General features: G+C 39.4%; 1 protein-coding gene across 7 annotated transcripts in view; it reads left to right on the top strand.

The window, feature by feature from the left end:
* The window catches only part of NFIA (nuclear factor I A), a 369,111-nt gene that overhangs the window by 318,271 nt on the left and 27,525 nt on the right, over window positions 1-23,315 (top strand). For 4 of the 7 annotated variants that reach the window (XM_035018415.1, XM_035018414.1, XM_035018413.1 and 1 more), the window contains one exon: window positions 13,033-13,124. The exons of the other annotated variants lie outside the window; for them this stretch is intronic. In XM_035018415.1, coding sequence (XP_034874306.1) covers window positions 13,033-13,124 — 92 coding nt within the window. The remainder of the gene's footprint in view (window positions 1-13,032; window positions 13,125-23,315) is intronic. 7 annotated transcript variants of the gene reach the window in all.

The raw sequence follows: 23,315 nt of genomic DNA, 5'->3' as shown, positions 1-23,315 counted from the left end.
GCGGAAGAATAGGAGAAATAACTCATTACATTTGGGCCTATTTGTGATATGATGATTCAAAATGCACTATTCTTTTTCTTAATTGTATTGTAACATCCAATTTTTATATAATAGGTTAGTACCAAGATCACACTATAAAAATGGACTTTTCCAGGAAAGAAATTGCAGATTGGCATCATAGCCTAGAATTATAACAGAAAGAAAGAATGCTTTTGGATTATGATGGAAGATAAAACGTATATTTTCTTTTTTTAATTAATTAGGAACACAAAAACTCAATTTAAGAATGCATAAAAGACTCATAAACATTTTTCTCCATGCCTTCTTAGCCTTGAACTTTTGATTTTTTAAAACTAGAGCTCTATTAAAGTAGAAGCATGCAATAACAAGTTTCCTTTATTATTTATTTTTATATCTCCCATGAATCTTACATACATTCATTATATGAATGAATATGAACCTGTTAACCAAGAATATAATAACAATCTATGACTGGGATGGAAATTCTGTAGTATAATAAGTAACGTTATGTTCAGTGCCTTTCATTTAGCAAAACTCTTTACACGAATACATTATCTTGTTCTGTCTTCCTAAGAGTCCTCTGTGGTCAGGAGTTTATAGACAAGGAAGCTGACATTAGAAAGTGCAGATGATTTTCCCAAGATTATACTCCCGTAGAAGCCTGGTAGGGACTCAGATGCAGGCCTTCCCATGCTCTTTCTACTATCTCGCACCTACCTCATACAAATTACAGAGCAATGTGACATGATTCCTGGTTGCTGGGGAGCCACAACTGCCTGCTTATATGAAATTAATAACAGCACAACAAAGCACTGAGCTTTTACTCATGTACCAGGTACTTTAAAAGTATTTTTATATGTATTATCTTGTTTTAATTTTCCCAGTAATCCTATGAAGTAAATACTTTTGTTACCCTATTAAGGTAACTTTCTCCAAGGCTTCTCAGCCAGATGTAGTGGGATCATGATTCACACCCAGCCACCTGGTAGTTCATACACTTGGCCATTGCATCCTATGGGTATCTTCGCATTAAGCCCAAAGCTTCCGTGTTTTTGCCGTGAAAACCCTATGGGAGAAATATAGAAGAAGACGTTAGTTGGTCATCTCTGCTTTAGTATGAATTGGTTTCTGTTGCTGAGAGTAACTCTTGTCAGGGAAAGGAAGAGAACAGAAGATTTGGAGGGAAATAAAACAAAAACAGCAAAAAAGGCAAAAAATAGGAAATGTTGATAAAGGCAGATTTCCTTTATTCTCCAAGACTCCCGAGAACTTGGACTGTTGATGAATGCTTTGAAGAATTGTTTTCTAAGTTATCACCCAAATAATGACACCTCCTTTTCACCAATGTATAACACATTGCCGTAATCAGTAATTGGATTTAGAGCAAGCCAGTGAATGATATGTCACGTTTTCACAATTTTTAGATGACGTAAGGACTGTGTTCCCTCTTTCAGAGAAGAACCAGTGGATAACTACAAGAGAGAATGGGAAAAGAAATAAGTTAGTGGCTTCCTTCCACAAAACACTTTTTCATTACTGATGCCTGAACTATAGCATTATTCTTTTTTTTACATTTTTTAAATTTACAATTTAAAAATTTTTAAAATTTTTAAAATTTTAAAATTACATTCAATAAAATCCATTCTTTGCTGTACACTTCTTTGAGTTTTTATAACATCATAGATTTTTTTAAATGTTTTATTTAAATTCAATTTAGTTAACATGTAGTGTAGTATTCATTTCAGGGGTAGAATTTAGTGCTTCATCAGTTGCATGTAACACCCAGTGCCCATTCCATCACATGCCCTCCTTAATGCCCATCACTCAGGTACCCCATTCCCCCACCCACCTTCCCTCCAGGAACCCTCAGTTTGTTTCCTAGAGTTAAGAGTCTCTTACGGTTTGCCTCCCTTGCAACCAGTCCCACAGGTAGGATGGAGAACAATTCCAAAGAACCCCCTTCTTCTTTCTCACTCTTAAGTTAGTGTCCGATGTCACCTAGTGCCAGGGAACTCATTTTATGCTGATCTATTTCCACATTGCTATCATTTTGTGTTGTTTTGTTTTTGTTTTTCCACATTGGTTTTAATTTCTCTACCAGCTCTGCTGCTATCTCCATTATATTTCAATGTTTTATATTCTTCTGAATTGGAAAGAGACCTATATACATGCAATATTTTAATATGTGACAAGAGTGGCATTTCGTACTAGAGGAGGAGAAGGGATTATTCAGTGAAGTCTACTGGGACAACTGAGTAACTGTCCAGAAAAAAATAAGATTCCTTACACCAAAATAAATTCCAGCTGGAGGAAAAAAAAAAAAGCATACAAAGGTTAAGCTTTAAATACCACATAAAAACATAGGAAAAAACTTTTAAATAATATTGGAGTGAGGAAGACCTTTCTAAATCACACACACACACAAACCCAGAATCCATGAAAGGAAAGACTGACAAATTCTACTCTAAAAGTATCAAAAATTTATGCATGAAAAAAAACCCCACCATAAACAAAGTCAAAAAGACAAAAATGAAAGTGGGAAAAATATTTGCCACACATGTAACAGAGGATTAAATTATCTAACATATAAAGACCAGTAGACAAAAAAAAAGGGCATAAACATAGAGAAATGGAGAATATTTGAAAGTTGCCTCATTCATGTAGCATAAAAACAATACAAATTAAGACTTGGGTGGTATTTTTACCCATCAGATCAGCGAAAATCAAAGAGCACCTCGTATAGTCTTGGCAAGTGTATGGAAGACAGGCACTCTTCTGCACTGTTAGAGGACTGTGAATTGGTTCAGCCTCTTCAAAAGACACTTTAATTTTTCATGTATATAAAAATATATGTGAATATTATATCTTTATGTATGTAAATTTTAAATGTAAGTGATAAAGTTGGACATGTAAACACAGATGTACATAAAGTATTCAGTGCAACATTGATTATAATGAAAGATTAGTAATAACCTAAATATCTAACAATAGTCTATACATTAGGAACCCACCTGGGGCGCCTGGGTGGCTCCGTCATTGGGCGTCTGCCTTCGGCGCAGGTCATGATCCCAGGGTCCTGGGATCGAGCCCCACATCGGGCTCCCTGCCCGGCGGAAAGCCTGCTTCTCCCTCTCCCACTCCCCCTGCTTGTGTTCCCTCTCTCACTGTGTCTCTCTCTGTCAAATAAATAAAGTCTTTAAAAATAAAAATAAATAAAAATAAAGAGACAAGTCTATATGAGTTATGTTAAGTCAGCAAAGGAGAGTCCTAAGAAGTGTGTATAGAATACTACCATAAAGTGGGAGATGTATATACACATTTGCTTGTGTGTTGAAGATAGAAACTGGTTTGTCATAGAATAGCTCTTCGGTATCTTATCCATTGAGAATGAAAGCTATTACTGAGTTTTAAATCCCCTTTTATAGCAAATATAATTATTTTCAAAAATATTTGTCTAATGACCTAAAAATTCTTCTTTATACCTTCATCACTATAGGGACCAAAACTCATTCATGGTGGTGGAGGGGAGCATCCCCATAAAATCTTTGGCAAATTTTTATACATCTAGATTTTAGCTATGCTAACCTGAACTTTGGATATGATAGCAGAAAATGTGTGATCTTTCTGGTAAAGAATAATATTTTTTTTCCCTCCCAGATAGCATGGAGCTTAGTGTAAGGTTAGCATTTTCATTCTCCACAGCCAATATTTGGTCCCAATTTCTCCTTTAGGAACCCATTGAATACAAATGTACACATACTGTCGTAATCATAATTTTTCATAAATGCTTTCGGCAGAGTATTACTACTCTGTGTACAATTTGCAAAGGACAAAGGACTATTGAAACTCAGGCACTTTGATAGGTATGTTCATATGCATTACTATAATTTCATTTGATTATGATTATAAATCTGCAAAATTAGAATTGTTAGCCCTCTTTTAAAAAAGAGAGTGCTGAAACTGAGTCAGCCTTCAAACTCAGGTCTATTGGACTACTGTGCTTTGTACTCTACCAGGACACATCCCGTGTTTAGAGATAAAATATTGTATGTACACCTGTCCTCTGAAAATCCTAAGACACTCCATAAAGAACTTTTATATTATTCCAAGAATAACATACATTTCCATACCTTGCATTGGACAAAAAGTAGAGGAACAAGAACAGAGTAAGAGATGGACATTATAAAGGAGTGACAGAAGAGAACAGGCAATGGATGATTCCATTCATTTAGGTTTCATAACCCATTCAAGTCTTGTTTTTGCCTCAGTTTGTTACTTTTTCAAGATGACAGAAGTAACCAATGAGTTTTAAGATTTTCTTCATAAATGTAATATATGGCAATGTAGGAAACTTGGAAAATATAAAGTATAAAAAATGAAATTATATTCTCCTATAATCAGTTACTATTAACATTTTGGCTTATTTTTTCCCATAATGCATGTTGATGTGTGTATTTGTGTCTATATGTACACAGACACATATAAGATGATTATGACCGGGGCGCCTGGGTGGCTCAGTTGGTTAAGCGACTGCCTTCGGCTCAGGTCATGATTCTGGAGTCCCGGGATCGAGTCCCGCATCGGGCTCCCTGCTCGTCAGGGAGTCTGCTTCTCCCTCTGACCCTCCTCCCTCTCATGCTCTCTGTCTCTCATTCTCTCTGTCTCAAATAAATAAAATCTTTAAAAAAAAAAAAAAAAGATGATTATGACCATGCTGAATATAATAGTTTGCATACCATTTTCTTAATTAGCATTTTACACCTTTTCCTATTTCATAAAAAATTAGGAAATGTGATTTTAAACAATTTGTACCTATTCCTCTATCAGACATTAACTTTTGCCCCAATCTATGAAATATGTTCCAGCATATTTTTGAAAATACATTTTGTCCCCAGCTTTAATAATTTTATTAAGATAGATTTCTAGAATTGGAATTACTAGTACCAACAGTGTGAATATTCATTTTGATACACATTACCGAATTGCTTTTCAGAAAGGTTGTGCCAATTTACACATTACTTATGAGTCTGATCACAACATTAACAACCTTGAGAGGTTTAAGTTTTATTTTTTGTAAGTGTTGGAAGGCAGGTATCTTGGAGTGTAATACTCTTAATTAGATATTGGAATCAGTCCCTGATTGGACGATTTTGGCATTTTTCTTGAATTGTTTTAATATAACATATAATGGAATTTGGGGGATTTCCCATCTTGTTGACTAAGCTTCTCTTAGGGATTACTTTCTGGACTGCTCTTGTAGAGAGTGTAACCCATTAAACATTCTCAGAGGAATGAAGCCTTAAAGGGCTATGCATATTGGAGTAAATAGTATTTATTATGCTGGACTCTTTATATATAGAAGCTCAGAGAGGTTAATTGGCTTGCCAAGATCACATTTCAAGTAAGAGATCAAATGGATTCAATCCAGGGTTTCTGGTTCTAAAATTCATTTTCTACTGATTACCTTGCATTGCTGTAAAAACAAAAGTATTACTTGGGGGTTTTCAGGTTCTGTTTATGTTTATTTAAGATTAAAAATTCTGGAAGTTATTTAAAAATCATTTATAATCCCATTCTTCAGAGGTAATCATTTTATGTGCCTATTTTCCAGTCATTTTCTATGCGTATTTTAAACATAATTGATCATCATATGTGTGCATATATGTGTCTATGTGTATATATATAGTTTTATAAACTGATTTTATTCATTTTATTTCATACTATCAACATGTCATGATGTCCTTATTTTAAAATATGCTTAATGACTGCAAAATATTTCAACATATGAATGAAGCATTAGTTTTTATAAGGTGGCTCCGGTTTGTTCCTCTTTATAAGTAATGCTGTAATGAACATCTTGGAGCATAAATCTTTATGTGTACCTTTAAGTATTGGTTGAGGATAAATTCCCAGAAGTAGGTTTCCAGGGTTACACTGCCTTTTGAGAGGCCGCAGAAGCCTTTCAAAAGGGAACAATCCAATATATTGATCTAAGTTTCTTTTTTTAGTAAACCCCAGCTGAATCCAGGGTTTATTCCCTGTGGCTATTTAATATAACTTTCACCTGTGCCTACCCACATATTTTGTTGCTTCTGATCGATGTATGTTCTATCAATCGTATAACACACATTTACATAAAAGTAAATGACAGTTATAGAATTTGGATTAGCCATCAGAAATAAATTTAAATGAAGTGAAATAAGCCTCTATTCTTATACTTCACAGCTATTATGAAAAACAATGTTTATAAGCAGTTTAAATAGACTGCCTCAGGAAACAGTCCAAAGTGCCTGCTTATGACACAGATTTGGGTAACATAAGGTCAGAGTGTCTCCAGCTTACAAGTTGTTCTGACCCCCTTCTCTCTGTGTGCACACATGAATGGTCTTATACTTTCCTTTCTGCATATTTTACCCCAATCATGATGTAGCTAGAGCCCCTACCTCCCTGTGAGGATCCTTAATACAAACAGAAATACCAGCAGAGCAAAACCATCTGGCTAAATTGCCTCTTCTCAAGATTTTTGTGAACTACTGGCACATTAGCCACGTCATGCAAATTGCTACCATACATGTTAAGTAATGCTAATATATTAAAGTTAGAATTCATTAGTTTTTCAGGAAGAAAGCTTATGGATATGTTGTTCTGTAATAATTTACTAGCAATAAGTAGGTTTTAATTTCATGCCCTGAGGGTTGTGTCCTTTTTTGTTGGTAACTTGTTTGTAGAGACAAAAGATTTACAGAGATAATAGAATGAGGTAACTGCACAGATGTGATCAAAATAATGGAAATTCATTGTGGTTATCTTCTAGATTCCAAACATCTGGATGACAACTACAATATCCATTCAGTCATGTGGGAATTTCTAAATCTCTGAATACTGGATCATGTGTCAAGAAAGGCTGTCTGTTTCCTTGGCTATATAATGATACTAATAACGCTAACCCAGGCCCCTTAAACTTGTCCATACCGATAGATTTCTCTAAAGGAAAAACACTCCAATATCCTCCAGCATTTCTTTGTGACCTTGCAAGAAAATAGTGCTGTTCAAGTTCCTAAATGAGTTCAACAACTGTAATGGGTTTCATTTAGAAATTAGCCAATCTATTTCCTGATAGTTTCTGCCTTTTTTTTTTTTTTTTAGAAATGAAATTATCACGGGGCTTTTTTTTTTAATAACGCGATAGTGCAGTTAAGATTTTAGAAACTATTTCAGTTAGGTATTTAATCATCTCACTATTTCAAGTTTGCAACTGAATGCTTTCTCATGCACTTTTCCTTCACTGTCAGGTGTCACTGATAAACATTTAATAAAATTGCAATTTGAATACACAGGGATCTGTTCAAGTCTGCATTCCAGAACTTGTTTGGATTACCTCTGTCCAATAACTAACACATTCCTGGGCAGGTGGTAGAGTCACAGTAAGTTTATTTTGAATGAGATTGAATTTTTGACCAAGTATTTTTTTAGAAGGGAGATCCCCACATGTGAGTACGCCTGGGTTTCTGAAAACGAGGGAACCTGTGACGTGCATATTGATATTTGAGATATGAAGGGAGCGGTTGAGAATGTGAGTGAGGACGTCTAGTTGTCTTAGCGGTGTCTGGCATGGAAATGTGATATCTTTATTTTATAAATTATTCCTTCTTAAAAGAAAAGTAATTTCAATGGACTTTTCCCCCTTCGTTTTCAAACATTCAGGTCTCTGATTCTTAACATGTTACCTTCCCGTGCTGTATGACAAAACATAATTTGCGGTGTCCTGTCTTTTCCCCGCTCCCTCCGTGATTGACGCCTCGGCGCCTTTGCTCGTGCTGCTGCTCCCTGTGTGACCCCCGATCCATCCGACCTGCCGGCCGGCGCATCTTTTACAGCACTGTCGCAAAAGCCATCCTAGCCTCGTTTCCTCTGCGCAGCTTTTCCTGTTCTCCTGCCAGGCGTCCCTTTTCTGTCCTTTAACATCTCACAGATTCTTATTTATGTCACCTTTAAGCACCCATATTTTCATTTTCTACACACATCTCTCGCCATTAGATGGTAGCATTTCTAGGATGGCGGTGTGTCTTGCTCACCTTTGAATCTCCCATCATGCTCGGCACAGAGCAAGGCTTCCTGAGAGACGGACGGACAGACAGAAGGAGAGAGAATGAATATGAATCTATTAAATATATTGAAATACCTCTCTTTGACGCACTCTAGAGGTTAGACCTGGTAGAGTTCAAGGGAGTGAAGAAGGGGGTGTCAGTCTTTTCCTGTAGTTGGAGTCTGACGAAACAGAACAGGTCTCGCTTCAAACTCCGTGTCAGTGTGTAGGTCGCGCAGCGCGGGTTCAGGCGACTTCATTGCTTCCTGTGTGTGGCAATAAATGCAGAACCTCAGAGTTCACCAGGCCTCTCACATTTTCTTTTCTGCCAAGGTGCTCACCGGGTCACTGACCCCGAGCCAGGGCAGAGGAGCTGGCCATCGCTCTCCTCAGGCAGTTCAGCTGCGGCGGGAACCGGCCTCGCAGCCTCCCTGCGGGCTCTCGGAGTCCGCGAGGGGCATCATCCAACACTCACGCTCACTCCCCACGAAAACGTCTGTCTAAATGTTCTCCCTTTCCTTCCCTTCAGTGATTACATATATATATATTTTAGTGGTTGCTGCATTTGAGCTAGACCTTGAATCTGCCTACTTTTAATTTTCTAGTTTGTCAGATTTGGGTGATTTTAATGATACGGTTTTCAACTTAAAGAAACTTCAACTGACAATGGTACACATACGTAATATCTTAATATCCTTTTCTTCAGTTACATCCTTTTCCTAAAACAAGGAACACTCCAAGCACTCTGTTCAAAACTGTGTGACCACCTTGTTAACACAATGGTCAGATTTGATTTTATAGGTGAAGGTTATTACAGACTCAAAATGGATTTATGGGGAAATATCATGATCCCTTTATCCAGACACATTTCTTATTCCTTCTTATTGAGAAAAAGAAACAAAACAAAACATGACACCTTGGGGACAACAGAAGTGGAAATTCTGTTTGGCTTGCAGGAGGTCAGTTACATGCATTTCTGAAGACAAAAAAAAAAAAAAAAGTCTGAGTTCTCCCGGGGAACCCTCCATGCACAGTGGTGAAGAGCAGATTTAATGGATGATCTCTGCCACTGTCCCTGTCCACTCCCTCATGCTCCCCCCAGAGTCCCCACTAGAGATAGAGTCCAGTGTCCTCAGAGGCCCTGTAAAAGTCTTGCTTATAAAGCAAGAACTGTTCTTGAGCCTTCCTCCCAACTGATCATACTGGGGCAGGACTTACACGGCCTAAGTGAAGGATTTTATAATTAGCAATGCATATGGTAAGTAAGTAACACAGAAGAATGGGATTTTCTGGATACAGGATCAAATTCTGATCTGGGATTTTCATACTTACCACTGTAGCTAAGGCCAAACTAAGACTGTAGGATAATGGGAAGAAATACAAGTAAGAAGAGGAAAAATATGATCAGATTAGTACAAATAAAATGGTGGAAGCTTTTAATAGGAATGTTCATCTATAACATTAGGAAAATAGTCGACGTGATATTGCTCATGTAGGTAAGATGGCTGCTAAAAAAAAAAACAAGAAAGAAAGAAAAATCTTCAGAAGCAGCCGAATAATCAATAATTTGATTTCTAATAGTCATGTTTGCCATGAGGACTTTTACAATGAGATTACATAAGCAAATTGATTTCCCTGTTGACTTTATCAGAAAATCATCAAATGCCCCTTAATCTCCCCTCCAGAATCCTCAAAAAAAATGCCTATAATAATCTTCCCAGAAAATTATTTTCTGGATTTCATGATTTCCTGAAGCTTTTCCTGTGGCATTTGATTATTGCTACTGTAAATAATGCCAGAATTATAATTAAGAAAGATATGAATGTGATATAATAGCATAGTAAATACAGTTGTATATAATTAATTACCACATTGCCCCCTTTACTTGATTTTATATTCATGTTGAAAGCTCTTAACTGTGCATATATAATTGATTCGCTATGGCATATGTGGTTGTTTTAATAAAAAGTTGCAATTGAGGTTTTTGTTCAACAGTGTAACTCCCTTATTCCACTTTTTCTTTGGGAAAATCAAATTTTACTGTCACATCATTTCTGGAACTACATCCTGTTATAGGTGAACACTCTGCCTATTTTAACTACCATATGGAAGATGAGTCAGACTTTCTTTCTTCCTTCCCTTGTTTTCCCTGTGTCCTTGAATTTTCCCAGAAGTTACATTTCTATAGACTTAATTTCCCCGGGCACCATTTCTTCCATTTAATGACTTGGGTACTCAGAGATTCCCAGGTTTTTGTAGTTTTAATATCCTTTTTTTGTTTTTTCTTTCTCTCTCTCCTTTTTTTTTAAATGCTAACATACTCTCTCACTGTTGCTCTCGTTTTAAAAACCAGACTAAACTTTGAAGCAGTTTTAGGAGCCTATGAAAGCATGAAAGGCCTCCTGGGATATTTTGAAATCAAGAAGGTGAAGTTTGTCTCGTGCCTGAGGAAGGCAAAATATCCAGTTGTTAGCCACATAGCAGTTTTGAGTGACTAAAGTATTTGTATGCTACACCTTTCAAATGGCAAAATTTAGGTCTGGCAAACAATAGAGAACAGAATGTAATACAGACCTTTTCAGGTTTAGTAAACTTGCTGTGGTCAATGGAGAACTGTCTTCACAGAGAAAGAAAAACAGAAAAATGCTATGATTCCTCGGCTCACTTAGCATGCTTGTTTCTGATGTCACCAGGATGGTAAAAACATCATAGGAAATCCTGCTATATGTCTGTGATGACCAGTGCAGCCCAAGCACACAGTTCCACTAGGACTCACATTTCAGCATCTGTCATCAGTCACTTAGTCTTAGTACCTTAGCATACTCTTCATGCCTTTTTTTTGTTCCTTCTCGACCTACCTACCTATTCACGTGTGAAAGAACACTTTGCCCCCCTGCCAACCACTGAGAGGTTTGACAGGTTATTTCATCTACTAGCTTCCTCCTTATCTCTTCCACATCCTCTTTGTACCCTAGGAGCAGGTAAATTCACTACCGGGTAATTAGAGTCCATCATTTTCAATATGTAACTTTCTATGGAGACTCCTTAAACCATATGAAAGCAAAGCAATAGGCTGAATAGAGCAATTAATAAAGGGTATTTTACTGAACTTCTAAAAACTTACATTTCTCCCATACCAGTAAGTGAGAGACACGTACAGAATGGCTTTATGCAGGGGTATTTCTCAAATCTGTTCAATTTAGTCTAACATAGAATGGGCTGAGGAGGAGGGCGCCTGGGTGGCTCAGTTGGTTAAGCGACTGCCTTCGGCTCAGGTCATGATCCTGGAGTCCCGGGATCGAGTCCCGCATCGGGCTCCCTGCTCAGCAGGGAGTCTGCTTCTCCCTCTGACCCTCCTCCCTCTCATGCTCTCTCTCTCTCTCTCTCTCATTCTCTCTCTCAAATAAATAAATAAAAAAAATCTTAAAAAAAAAAAAAAAAGAATGGGCTGAGGAGGAAATCAGTAGATTCACGTAGCTAGACAGTACATCACATCATACATTTTTTATATAAACATGTATATATACATGGTTTTATATAAAACTATTCCCAGATCCTTCTAAAACAAACACTACAACAAAACCTTCTTATTAATAGACATCAGAGGATCCTCATGTTCATCCTCTGTTCCATGCTGGTTTAACACAGCCATACCATGTGACCATCACAGATCTGTGTGGGTGACTTAGCTCTTACCAAAGATGACCAACAGGACTTGGGCCAGATTGGGAGAAATTTTATCTCTAGATGTGCTCAACAAAGGAAACAAGAAGTCTGAGCAGTTTTCTGTAAAACAGAAAATCAAAGAAAAGCAGATGATGCCAAAAAGGAAAAAAGAAATCTGGCAAAGGAATTTGGTATTATTCCCTCAGTTATCTGTGTTTTTAAAAGTTGCAAATCCTTTTCATCTTTTAGATGGCGTGTGTCTAGGGTTAACTCAAAAAATTGGGGCCTTTTACAAGTATTGTTAAGAAATTTGAAAGTAAGCAAGAGTCTATCTAAAAGTTCTGGTAAAAAGAAAGAATGTGAATAAATATTGGGAGTTTGTGGTAAAGAAGTGAATTGCAGGACACCAAAAGACCAAATGCACATTTGGGTTTATAAGCCGATAAAACAGCAAAGCCACTGAGTTTTTTTCCTAGAGTGAAGCTCTTAAATATAAATATAAAAACCAAAAATATAAAAACCAACAACAAAACTTTCATGAACTGTGAAAGGATAGTAAACTGAAGTGTGGTTTTAGTGTGATATCTTGGTTTACACGGGTTCTTGATAGTTTGTGCCTTAACAGAAAGGTTCTAGGATGGGAAGACTACAGATGTTAATATTTTAAGCACATCTTGTGCTTCACAGAGATTCTAGAAACTCTCCCGAAGCCTATAAAGACAGCTGGTTCTCAGTGGTTTTCCACCTCCTTTCTGGAGAAGCCGTTAATTCCTTTTCTAAAGACTTCTCTTCGATATTTAGCTACAGAGGCACAGGACTATCTCATGATTTTTGGGAGTGCCATAGTGTGAAAAGCAAGGTTGTAAATGGAACTGCTCTCCTCTCCTTCCTACCTAATCTCTTTCTCCCTGTGCTCTAAGGACTAGGATATCTCTTTCTGGCCCCAGAGCTCATGTTTAACTCCGAAAGTATACTTTGCAAAAGTCCTGCATGTTCTAATTTGTATGATGGAAGGAGAAAAGAACTCATCTGAGCACCAGTTTGACATCGTTTTATTCCAACAGTCTTTAGAACCCAACACCCCTTCCCTTTTATGACTGTCTAAAATGCCCTCGCTAGCCAGATCCCTTTGCTAGCTCCAGTGTTTGCACATTTCCTTGTTAATCAGCTGTGTAGGCTCGGAGACTGTGTGTTTTGGTGTTGTTTGTGTGTGCAATCTCGTGCTGCTTCCTGAACGCATGTGTCCCTTCCCTTCACAGCCTACTCGACACCCAGCACCTCCCCCGCAAACCGATTCGTCAGTGTTGGACCACGGGATCCAAGCTTTGTAAATATCCCTCAACAGACACAGGTGGGCCGCTCTCATCTTTTCTGTATGTGGTGCAGCTTGTTTTATTCATCAGGTGCATTGTAACTTGTCTTTTGGCACAACAGGCTGCATTTCCCAGCCCCTGTTCGGTCCCCTTTCCTCCCAACCCCAACCTTCCCGGCCCTTCAGCCACATCTCCCTGTGTCCTCAGAAATCGTGGAAAATGCTGTCTGCGATTTTTGTGTCTCGTGTTGAGGGGGTAGAGGAGGAAGGCTTCTGTGCCAGAACTCCTTTCGCTATGGTAAGAAAGGCTTCCCAGAGCTAGATAGTGTGTTTCCTCATCTAGGAATTCGTGTCTCTCCACTTGCAAGCGGACAGAAGTCCGCCCCTGCCTGGAAAAGTCAGCTCTGGCCACCTGTGAAATCAGAGTGCATCTGGGGATGGGGAGCCAGCCACTCTTCTGTTTTCGTTATAGGGTCGCCAGGAACCTGAAAGAAAAGAAAAGAAAGGGTTCATCAGTCCTATTAAGTTGCTGGTGTTGGTGCAGAAATAGGTGGTGTTTGTTACTGGCTATGCTGGTCACTAGGGAGCAAGGTGAGGTGGGGCGGGAGGGGCTATGTGTGAATATAATGTCATGTGTTGAGGTAGGTGATTGAGAAAAGAGGATACTAGGACATCTAGAGCTTGTTTTTCGGTTGATAGTTGTGTTTTGTGCTAGTATAGGTCAAAGAGAAGAAATCTCTTTTATTTTTTTTTCCAGAAAACATTTTTTATTTTGCAAAACTGAGGCTCTGTACCCATAAGCAATAACCTTCTATGTCCCCTTCCTCTTTTAAAAGTTTTGAAATGGCCTGCTGTTAGACACAGTGAGAGACTCTTGGAGTTCAAAGGTAGTGGGTGCAGACATACTTAAGAAGTTTGTGAAATAGAATTAGATTCAAGTTTTGAAAGGAATGACTCACTGATTTCCTAATTAGAATGTAACCATATACCGTCATAATCGACATAGGGGAGAGTATTTTCTTTGTGAGGTTCTCAGCGTGTGGGTTGAAAAAAATTCTCCGAGCTATTTGGTGCATATGCCCGGGTGTGTATCCTCCAGATGCCGAATTTGTAACTACTCATCTTTGTTTATAAGAACAGGACCAGATGCTTATCAACGGGAGAGATTTGCCCTCCTGGGTCCATTTGCGCGTGCTCTCTGTAGAGGATTTTAGTTTATTGCTGTGTCCCCGGTGCAGGTGAGACTGCACTGCCTCTGAAGCCTTCCTTGCGGGGGACACGGGGTCATGGAGAGTACAGCCTCAGAGGAGGCAGCTGGGAGGAGAGGGGGAGCAAGAAGGTTAACTCTTGAGTTTCCCACTTCTGCTGTTTCTCCTCAAACTGGCGTGTCCATGGCTTCTGGGATTAACATCTATTTAGGACCTCCCATGAAATCACTCCAGTGTATTGCTTATGTTCCCATACCTCCCAATGCTTAACTGGTGAATTTGGAGTTGGATAATCACCTCAAAGGCATGGACATTTCGTTTTGTACTTCTGGTGCATGTGTTCAAGTTCAGTGGGAAAGGAGAACCGGGGACAGTGGTCTATGTTGAATGATTGCTTTTCTCAAAGCCCCAGTGTGCTCGGGTTACTTCGTGAAGAACCTCAAAAATGTAGTTTGGGAATGTCCTGTTTGTCTTTTACATCGTATTTTTTTATGTAATCTGTGATTCACAGCACTGAAATGGTACCCCATGTTCCATTCAATTTGTTTCTCCGTAATCAAAACGTGTTATATTCCAAAATGGCTTTGTTTCACAAATGCTTTATTTAACCCAGAAACTGAGTCTTCGTGATGTTGACCACAAAAATTCAATTCTTGAAAATCCAGATTTTCCACGCATCTGGATGAATGATGTCATTTAGACCCAATTTTGGCATCTGGAACTGAATTTTTTTTGTTTCTGTGAAATATTTGGCATCATAGGGACAACAGCTTAAATGTTTCTTATCACAGTTACACCTGCCACATTTGTCTTGAAGAAAGCCATCCCCAGTTGTCTTAGGAGAAACTGTGCTAATGGAGTTGTCATTTTTTTTTTTCAAAAAAATATGTATGTGTATATGTCCTGAGGTAAAAGTTATGTGCTCAAAATATTTTAATTTAAGGTGTATATATTAACTCTTTTTTGAAAAATGGAACTACCTTCTGGAACCATTTAAAGTGTTAGATACACAGATATAGGTAAAAATGGTCATATACTTTAAAAATAATCTCCTTTTTGAGAAGACATTAATTCAGAAGAGGGGTTTTTTTTCCTTTACAGGAATTGTCTAAGACTTAATTTGAACATGGCCTGCAGATTAGTAATTTTCTAAGCAAGCTTGCATTTATGTGTTCTATATTGATACTTTTGTTAATAAAGCATGAAATTTGTATTAATTGGGAGGACAACATTTTGCTTTCTACCTTTAGAAGAGTAGAAATTGAAGAGTCACTCAAGCAGATGCTTAAGCTTTACAAATGCGGAAGAGGTAACCTGCACATAAATCCATAAACAAATGCAAAGTAAATTGGTGTCCTTATCTCCAAAATGCCACTTTCCAATGGAAATGTCTTCAAATGCCTAAACATCAACCTATGGGAGACAGATTAGATATGGTCTTTTTTTTTTTCTAGCAGATAGAACTTGAACTACTGCATAGACATTTTCTTTTTTAAGATTTTATTTATTTATTTATTTATTTGACAGAGACACAGCGAGAGAGGGAACACAAGCAGGGGGAGTAGAAGAGGGAGAAGCAGGCTTCCTGCAGAGCAGGGAGCCCAATGCGGAGCTCGATCCCAGGACCCCAGGATCATGACCTGAGCTGAAGGCAGACACTTAACGACTGAGCCACCCAGGCGCCCCTGCATAGACATTTTAAATAGGCAGCTCTCAGTTTATCGTAAGACCTTTCTTGATACAAAGTATTCTTTAATGATATATAGCTTCTATTCATTGAGCATTTTCTATGTACTGAGTACCTAAAAGTATGTTACCCAACTAATTTTTTCAGCCACCCAATAGGATAGATATAATTATCTGCACTTTATAGATGTAGAAACTGAGACCTAAAGAGATTGTTCATTTTCCCATGGCCATAAGCAGTTGAGATGTGGAGCAAGAATCTGTACCCAGTTTGCCTGACTCCAAGGCCCGCATTCTCTAACCACTGCACTGCACGGCCTCATGAGCTGGTGAGCACCTTTCCCTGCAAGTATTCAAATCCTGACTGATGCTCAGCTCTCAGGAGTATCACTGGCCTACTCTCTGCTTTCAAATCTGAGACTGCATTAAAATTTAATCCTTAGTATACACCCAAGAGAATTGAAAGCAAGGTCTTGAAGAGGTAATTGGTACATCCATGTTCTTAGCAGCATTATTCACAACAACCAAAAGGTGGAAGCCATCCAGGTCTCCATCAACAGCCAAATGGCATAAACAAAATGTGGCATATACATTTTATTGTGTATCTACCCTGTTACTGTGGTATATAGTACCTATTATTTGGCCTTAAAAATGAAGGAAATTCCGCAGTGTGCTACATGGATGAACCATGAAGATATAATGCTAAGTGAAATAGACCAGTCACAAAAGGACAAATACTGTATAAGTCCACTCATGTGAGGTCCCTGGAGCCATCAGATTCATAGAGAGAGAGAAAGGAGAATGGTGGTTGCCGGGGAGGGAGGGTGGATGGCAGAATGGAGAGTCATTGTTTCATGGGTATGGAGCTTCAGTTTTGTGAGATGGAAGGAGCTCTGGAGATGGGTGGTGGTGGTGGTCACAAAACAGTGTGGCTGTATCAAAGACCGCTAAACTGGCCACTTAAAAATGGTTAAGGTGGGACATTTTATGCTATGTGTATTTCACCACAACTTTTAAGATATAATCGTTAGATAAACTCGAATGGCCCCTTCACCTCTTAAGAGAATAAAATTCTGTAAAACAGGACGAGTAGGCAGTTTATCAACAGAATCCACTGTTGAGTGTGTGCTCACCTCTCTGAAAATACTATTTCTCATCCCCTTCCCATAGTGGGTAGTCAGCATATATTGCTTGAAGCTAAATGATTCATAAGGAAGTTTAAAAATAATGACTTTCCCTTATTACGGTCATGATACATGTTAATTGTGGAAAATACAGATGGGAAAAATAATAAAAATCACTTGTAGTCCTACTGTTAACATTTCCATATAAATCCATCCAGACTGTTTCTATGCATACAAGTGTATTGCAAAAATGAGATCATATTATATGCACTGTTTGATAAGCTGCTGTTTCTTCCCTTTAACAATATATTATGGCCTTCTTTCCATGTAAATTGGAAAAATTGAATATTGGCTTTTATTGCACCAATTCATCATCTGTAATGATTGGTAGGGAAAGATAACGTGGATAATTGAAAGCCATTTTTTCTCCCCCTTCCCTTCCAGTCTGTTTTTTTCTCCAGAGAATTCCTCCCTTCACTGAGACAGAATTGCCTTCTTCTTAGCCTTGCCCTGAGCTAGTTTTCTTTCAAAGAGCCTTGCAATTGCTTGGTATATTTCACCCCAGCTTTGGCTGTGTTTGAGCATTCCTGCCCAGTTATCTGTCCCGTTCTTCTGCCTCACTTGTCTGCTACCTCTGCTACTCTCATCATTTGCCTCCTATCCTTCTGCATCCTCCATTTCATAACTCATCATTAAAATAGGGGGTGGTCACCTCCCTGCAGCTTTCAGAACACCCATGTGTTTGAGAAACCATGACCCCTCGGCCCCACCCCGAATCTCTTCCTTTTCAAATTTGTCCCAGGATGGTTGATGTTAAGGTATAGAGAACTCCCTGGGGCATAGAGTATTTACTTCACTTTGGACACTATTAATGTCCCCTGCACGCCCACCGAATGATATAATAGAGGACATGCTGTCATCTCAAATAGCAGAAATCCAATGGCCATTTCAATTGCATCCCATAATTTAATCTGATCCCTGAAAACAAGAGCCATTAAGAGGAGGCATTTATTTAGAAAGAAAAAAGTTAATATTTCATCATCAGGTAATAAATAGAAATACCAATTCCCACACAGAAGGACTGAGCAAAGAACTCATTTTGATTCAGGTTCTAGTTTAATCAGCATGTTCAAATAAAATGCTTAACCTGCAGAACTCCAATGAGAACTAATTCTTTAAAATGAAAAATGAGTGCAAACAATATTAAAAGCAGGCATTTCTTCCCTGCCACCCAAATCTATCACTGTTCTGCATCAACAGAATTGTGGTATCTGAAATGCTATTTAAAACCAAATTACCACTTGGGTTATTGGAAGAATCGCTTGGCATGGCATGGGCCAGATTTTTGACAGAAAGGCACAGGTGCTGTAACCTTTGCTTAATAAATCACTTAGCTGCCTGGCTTGTGAGCAGTGTGACTGCGTTTGTCTCATGAAATTTACACACATATGCACAAACCACACACTTCATGCTGTGCTGAAAACCAGCTGATCTGGAGGTTATGGGCGTGTTGCCTTTGGTGGGGATGCACAAGGAACGTGGGGAGGCGGCGAATATGGAGAGCATTTCAATCTGTTATCATTCTGTGTCATGTTCCTGAAGCTCGGCTTGAGAAACCAAAGCATAGTCACTCTGCAAAACTCTTCGTAAGTTCCTTTCTTCGCTTACTCATTGTTTCTTAACAATATTCCCAACACCTACAGAATGAGGAGTACCAATTCTCCCCAAGTTGTTCGAAGACTAGTAGAGGACACAGATGTAAAAAATAGTAAGAATAGTAATGACAACAACAACTTTAATAATGCAGCATGATACCAATTACAATAGGGATTTGCCTAAGAGGCTTTGAGACCACAGAGTTGGGTAAGAGAACTTTCCAAAGAGCAGAAGGGGCAGAAAGGCTAACCCATTTTTCTGTCCATATCTAACTTTGGTCTGATGATATGGTTCTGATTCTCATATAATTTACCTTTTTTCTTGCTAGCTTCAATTTTCACCCATTTATCCACAAGCTGGTAGATAAGGCTTTATTTAGCCCATCCTAAGAGGAGTGACATGTTTGTTGGATTCTGTCTTCTCCGGACCAAGCAGATAAAATTAGAATCCTTTCCTGCTGCAGTCATGTCAGCTGGTAGCTCCCTCACCCCTCATTGCCAAGAAACTCCCCCTCCTTGTGTAATGTCCTCACCTGGAGCACCAAGCTCACCTGAGATTGCACTCAGATGAGCAGAAGCCTTCCCGCCCCCCCCCCCCCCCCCTCTGTGCTGCCTGCCTGGAGGAGGTTAGATATCCACAGAAGTTCAGGGAGCAACTGGAGAGTTGCAAAGGCAACAAACTGAGATTTCCTTAGAGGAGAAAAAAAAAAAAAGAGTATCTTCCCCCTCTAGTTAGAATTGGGTTTGAGCATTTCGGTTACAGGCCCACACAATGACAGGTAAAATTTCATCTCCTCCTGACTTTGGAAACAGTAGGAAGTCCTACTGGTCTAATTTACTCTGTCTTAAGCACCCATGTGTGCCTACACTTGCTGCAGTACTCAGAGTCCTCTGAGGTTGGTGCTGTTGTCCCCATTTTACAGATGAGGAAACTGAAGTTTCAGAAGAATACATCTGCCCCAAGCAAGGGAGGTAGCCAGGATTTGAACCAGTTTGTCTCTCAAATTTCTTTTTCCCAAATGCCATCTGCATGCGTAATTAGTGTTAGTGAAATGTTACTGACCATTTTCTCTTTAAGATGGTCTAGGACTGACTCATCCTCTTACATCAAGGAAATCAGAAGCCTAGAAATTGGGTCCCGTGGGATAGGACTGATGTTGTGCTTGGGACTTCTGAAGACCTGCCGCAGTTTCCTATTAGTTCATGCATCTGTAAAATAAGACTGAGCTCATTCTCTCATCCTGCCTGGGAAAAAGACCTTTACTAATGATGTTAGTCTGCATCTGTGAGAACAGCTAGCCTCTGCCCAGAGACCAGATAGGAGAGCAGCTGAGATTGTGGGCTTCCTTTTCAGATCTTGGGTGGAGCTTTATTCCATCACTTAGAAGCAGTATATGTGTTTCTTTTCTTTTCTTTCTTTCTTTCTTTTTTTTTTTTTTTTTTGTTGTTGTTGTTGTTTATTCTTTTCTTTCTTTCTTGGTAATTCAGTTTTTCTAGTCTGGTTTGTTAATTGTAGCATGGTGATTATATCATCTCTGATGGTTGTTTTAAGTCTTAAATTGTACTGGTGTAAAGAAAATAAATGCTTGGCTCCAACTAAACATTCAACAAACGATAGCTTTTATTGTTTGGTTGATAACTAAACTCTTTAAATAGTATTTTCTGGATTACAAAGTATTTTCTCACTTGATCTTAAGAGCAACCCATTAGTAGGCAGAACCATTATTATTGTTATCCCCATTATACAGATTTTAAAACTGAGGTTTAAAGAGAAGAAGTGACTTCCCTGGAACCACATAGCCAGGACACAAAGCCACTTCTGATTGCCAAGCCCAGGCTCTCTTCAATGTGCCCCATTAGGCAAAGTCTTGGATGAATCTTTCAGCACATCCTCACGTGCTGCTATGTGGATATGGCCCGAACCTACCTGCCAAACTCTGGATCTAAAGCAACCATCTAGCAAATTAGGACAACCCCTCCCCTAAAGATTATAACCCCATGGATCCTTCCATTGAGCATCTGCCCTAAAGGTACGTCCAAAGCCTAATTAATTGGGCACATCTATTCCTCTGCATACCATTTCTCCTCTTTAGCTCAATTGTGCCCCAAGGAAGAAGAGACTCCCCAAGAGGAAACTCTGTGTCTGAGGGTGGTAAGGACTGGCAGCAAATGAAAATACCTCCCCCATTAGACCCTGAAGGGAAAGGCAGTGCCTGGTCATTTTTTCTCTTATGTTTTCATCCCCAGTGATAGGTGTTGAGTAGTAAACAACACCTCACCAGGCTGAGTTACTCATGCAGTGTGCTTCCCCTCCCTCTGTCCTGCTGTGGGCCAGAGTGAATCCTCCCAGCCTCCCATCTCCCACACCAACCTGTACATTCTCTTCTGGAACACTTGGTAGCGGACTCACTGATAGGTTATGAGACACTATTAAGATATACTTTTCAACAAACAGAACCCTCGTCTTTCAGTTTTTAATTTAGCAGCTCATTTGAGATGTTCTCAGCTACAGACTTCACTTCTGGGCAAAGTGATAGCATCAGTTCTAGGGACTGGTCTCTTTTACCTCCCTCAGTTGTTGTTTTTTTTTTTAAGTAAAATTTTATTTATTTATTTGAGAGAGAGAGAGCATGAGCAGGGGGAGAGGCAGAGAGAGATGGAGAAGCAGATTCCGCACTGAGAATGGAGCCTGACGCGGGGCTCGATCCCAGGACCCTGAGATCATGACCTGAGCTGAAGGCAGAGGCTTAACCGACTGAGCCACCCAGGTGCCCTCTCCCTCAGTTCTTATACTTCCATAACCCCATTACCTTTAACTTCCGTGTTGTAGTTTGGTTTTAGCCTTTTCGTTTGTTTGGTTTTTGCCTTGCTCCAAAAAGATTTGGGGAAGCTTCTTAAAGCAAATGGATGATTATTAAAAGAATTAAGTGCCTACTTGGGATTTGGCACACAATAGGTGATCAGTAAATCCTGTCTCCTTCCTCACTTGCCTCTTCTCAGTATTCAAATGAGATCAGTGGCCAGGGACAAGGGGAAGATAAGAGGGAGCTTGCACCTGAAATTTTAGATCTTATGGAAGAAGGCTAATTGCCATTGGGATTGTGGGAAAATGGAGGCTGGAAATGAAGTGGGAGGAAGGCTTGAAAACAAGGTGAGAATTTGTGTAGAGTTCTAAGAGGAGTGAGGTCAGAGTTTGATGATAGCCTTGCAACGAAGCCAGAAAACCCTAGGATCAATTGCAGGATCACTGTCAAAACTTCCAGTCCTTAGATGGATCTTGATAATGATGCTTCTTCTGATCAGGGGATGTTCCAGGATACTAAGGGAAATATATTTGGTACTCGTGGCCTGATTTCTTTTGGGGGAACAGGGAAAAAGTCATGAATTAAAGAGTAGGATAGACCTATTTTCACATCCTGGCTGTGCCATTCATCAGAGTGATCTTGGACAATATTATCCTTTAAAATTCAATTCCTGCATCTATGAAATGAAGGCCACAATACCATCTATCTACCTCATAGAAGAGAACCCAATTAAGCGTGGCGTAAGCCAATCAGGGTATTTTCCTCATGTGAAATCTGTGTGGTTGTTGGCCTTGTTTCATCTGCTAAATGATACCAACAGGAACCCATGCTCTTGCAGACATTCCGCTCTACCATCCTTAGCATGCTGTCTGTTCATCCTCATGCTTGGTGCCTCTGGTTGCAGAATGGCTGCTGCAGCTCCAGACATCATGCCCCGGTCCCACTCCATTATCCCTCTTACATCAGGGAAACAAAGGCCCTGCCATACTCCTCATCTGCTTCCTGTTAGCAAATTTCTCTTTAGGTCTCACTGACTAAAATTGGATTACATTTTGAATCTTTAGATGCAAAAAATGTGGGAAAGCTAGCACAGAATTATCTTGATTGCCTAAAATCGCGATTTATTACCCTGGGCTGGTTACATTGTCCTCCCTAAACAAAACTGCCCCAAGAAAGAAGGGGCCATAGATAGTAGGTAAACTGATAGCAGTATTTGCCATATGCCTCTTTCCCACTCTCTGATAGGTTTCGTGTGCTTTTAACTCCTATTGCTGCACTTGACTTCCTTCATCCCTTGATGCCTGTCTTCTTACAATGCCTTTCCTCTACACTCGCTCCCTGTGTGTCTAAGAAACATAAATACTGTGTGTGCACACGCATGTGTGTGTGAGTGTGAGTGAGTGTGTAGCAATCAGGTCATTTTAGCCCTCTGTCCGAGTCCGGGATTCAGGCAGACATACTGGAGTTTTGTGCAGACCAGCTCCCACGGGCTGGGTCAACTTTCTCCCAGTAAACTGGACCTCTGAAAAGGCTGAGTTGGAGGACATGTCCCTTTGTAATTGCAAGGGAACCTTGTGAAACAGTGCCCTCCTCGTGCCCTCCCAGGTGCTTATCAAACAGTCAGCAATGGGTTCTGGGTTTCTCTTTTATGACTTGGAACCAGATGCTTCCTTTGCAAAAGAAAAGAGCCCGGTTTTGCTGAGCTTGAGTCAACAGAGTTCAGAGAACAGGAAAATGCGTGGATTGGCCCCGC

This window comes from Mirounga leonina, unplaced genomic scaffold (genome assembly GCF_011800145.1).
Source record: "Mirounga leonina isolate KUSES-001 unplaced genomic scaffold, KU_Mleo_1.0 Mir_173, whole genome shotgun sequence".
Classification (NCBI taxonomy): domain Eukaryota; kingdom Metazoa; phylum Chordata; class Mammalia; order Carnivora; family Phocidae; genus Mirounga; species Mirounga leonina.
The sequence above is the reverse complement of the archived record's forward strand: the minus strand, read 5'-3'. Positions and strand labels throughout refer to the sequence as shown.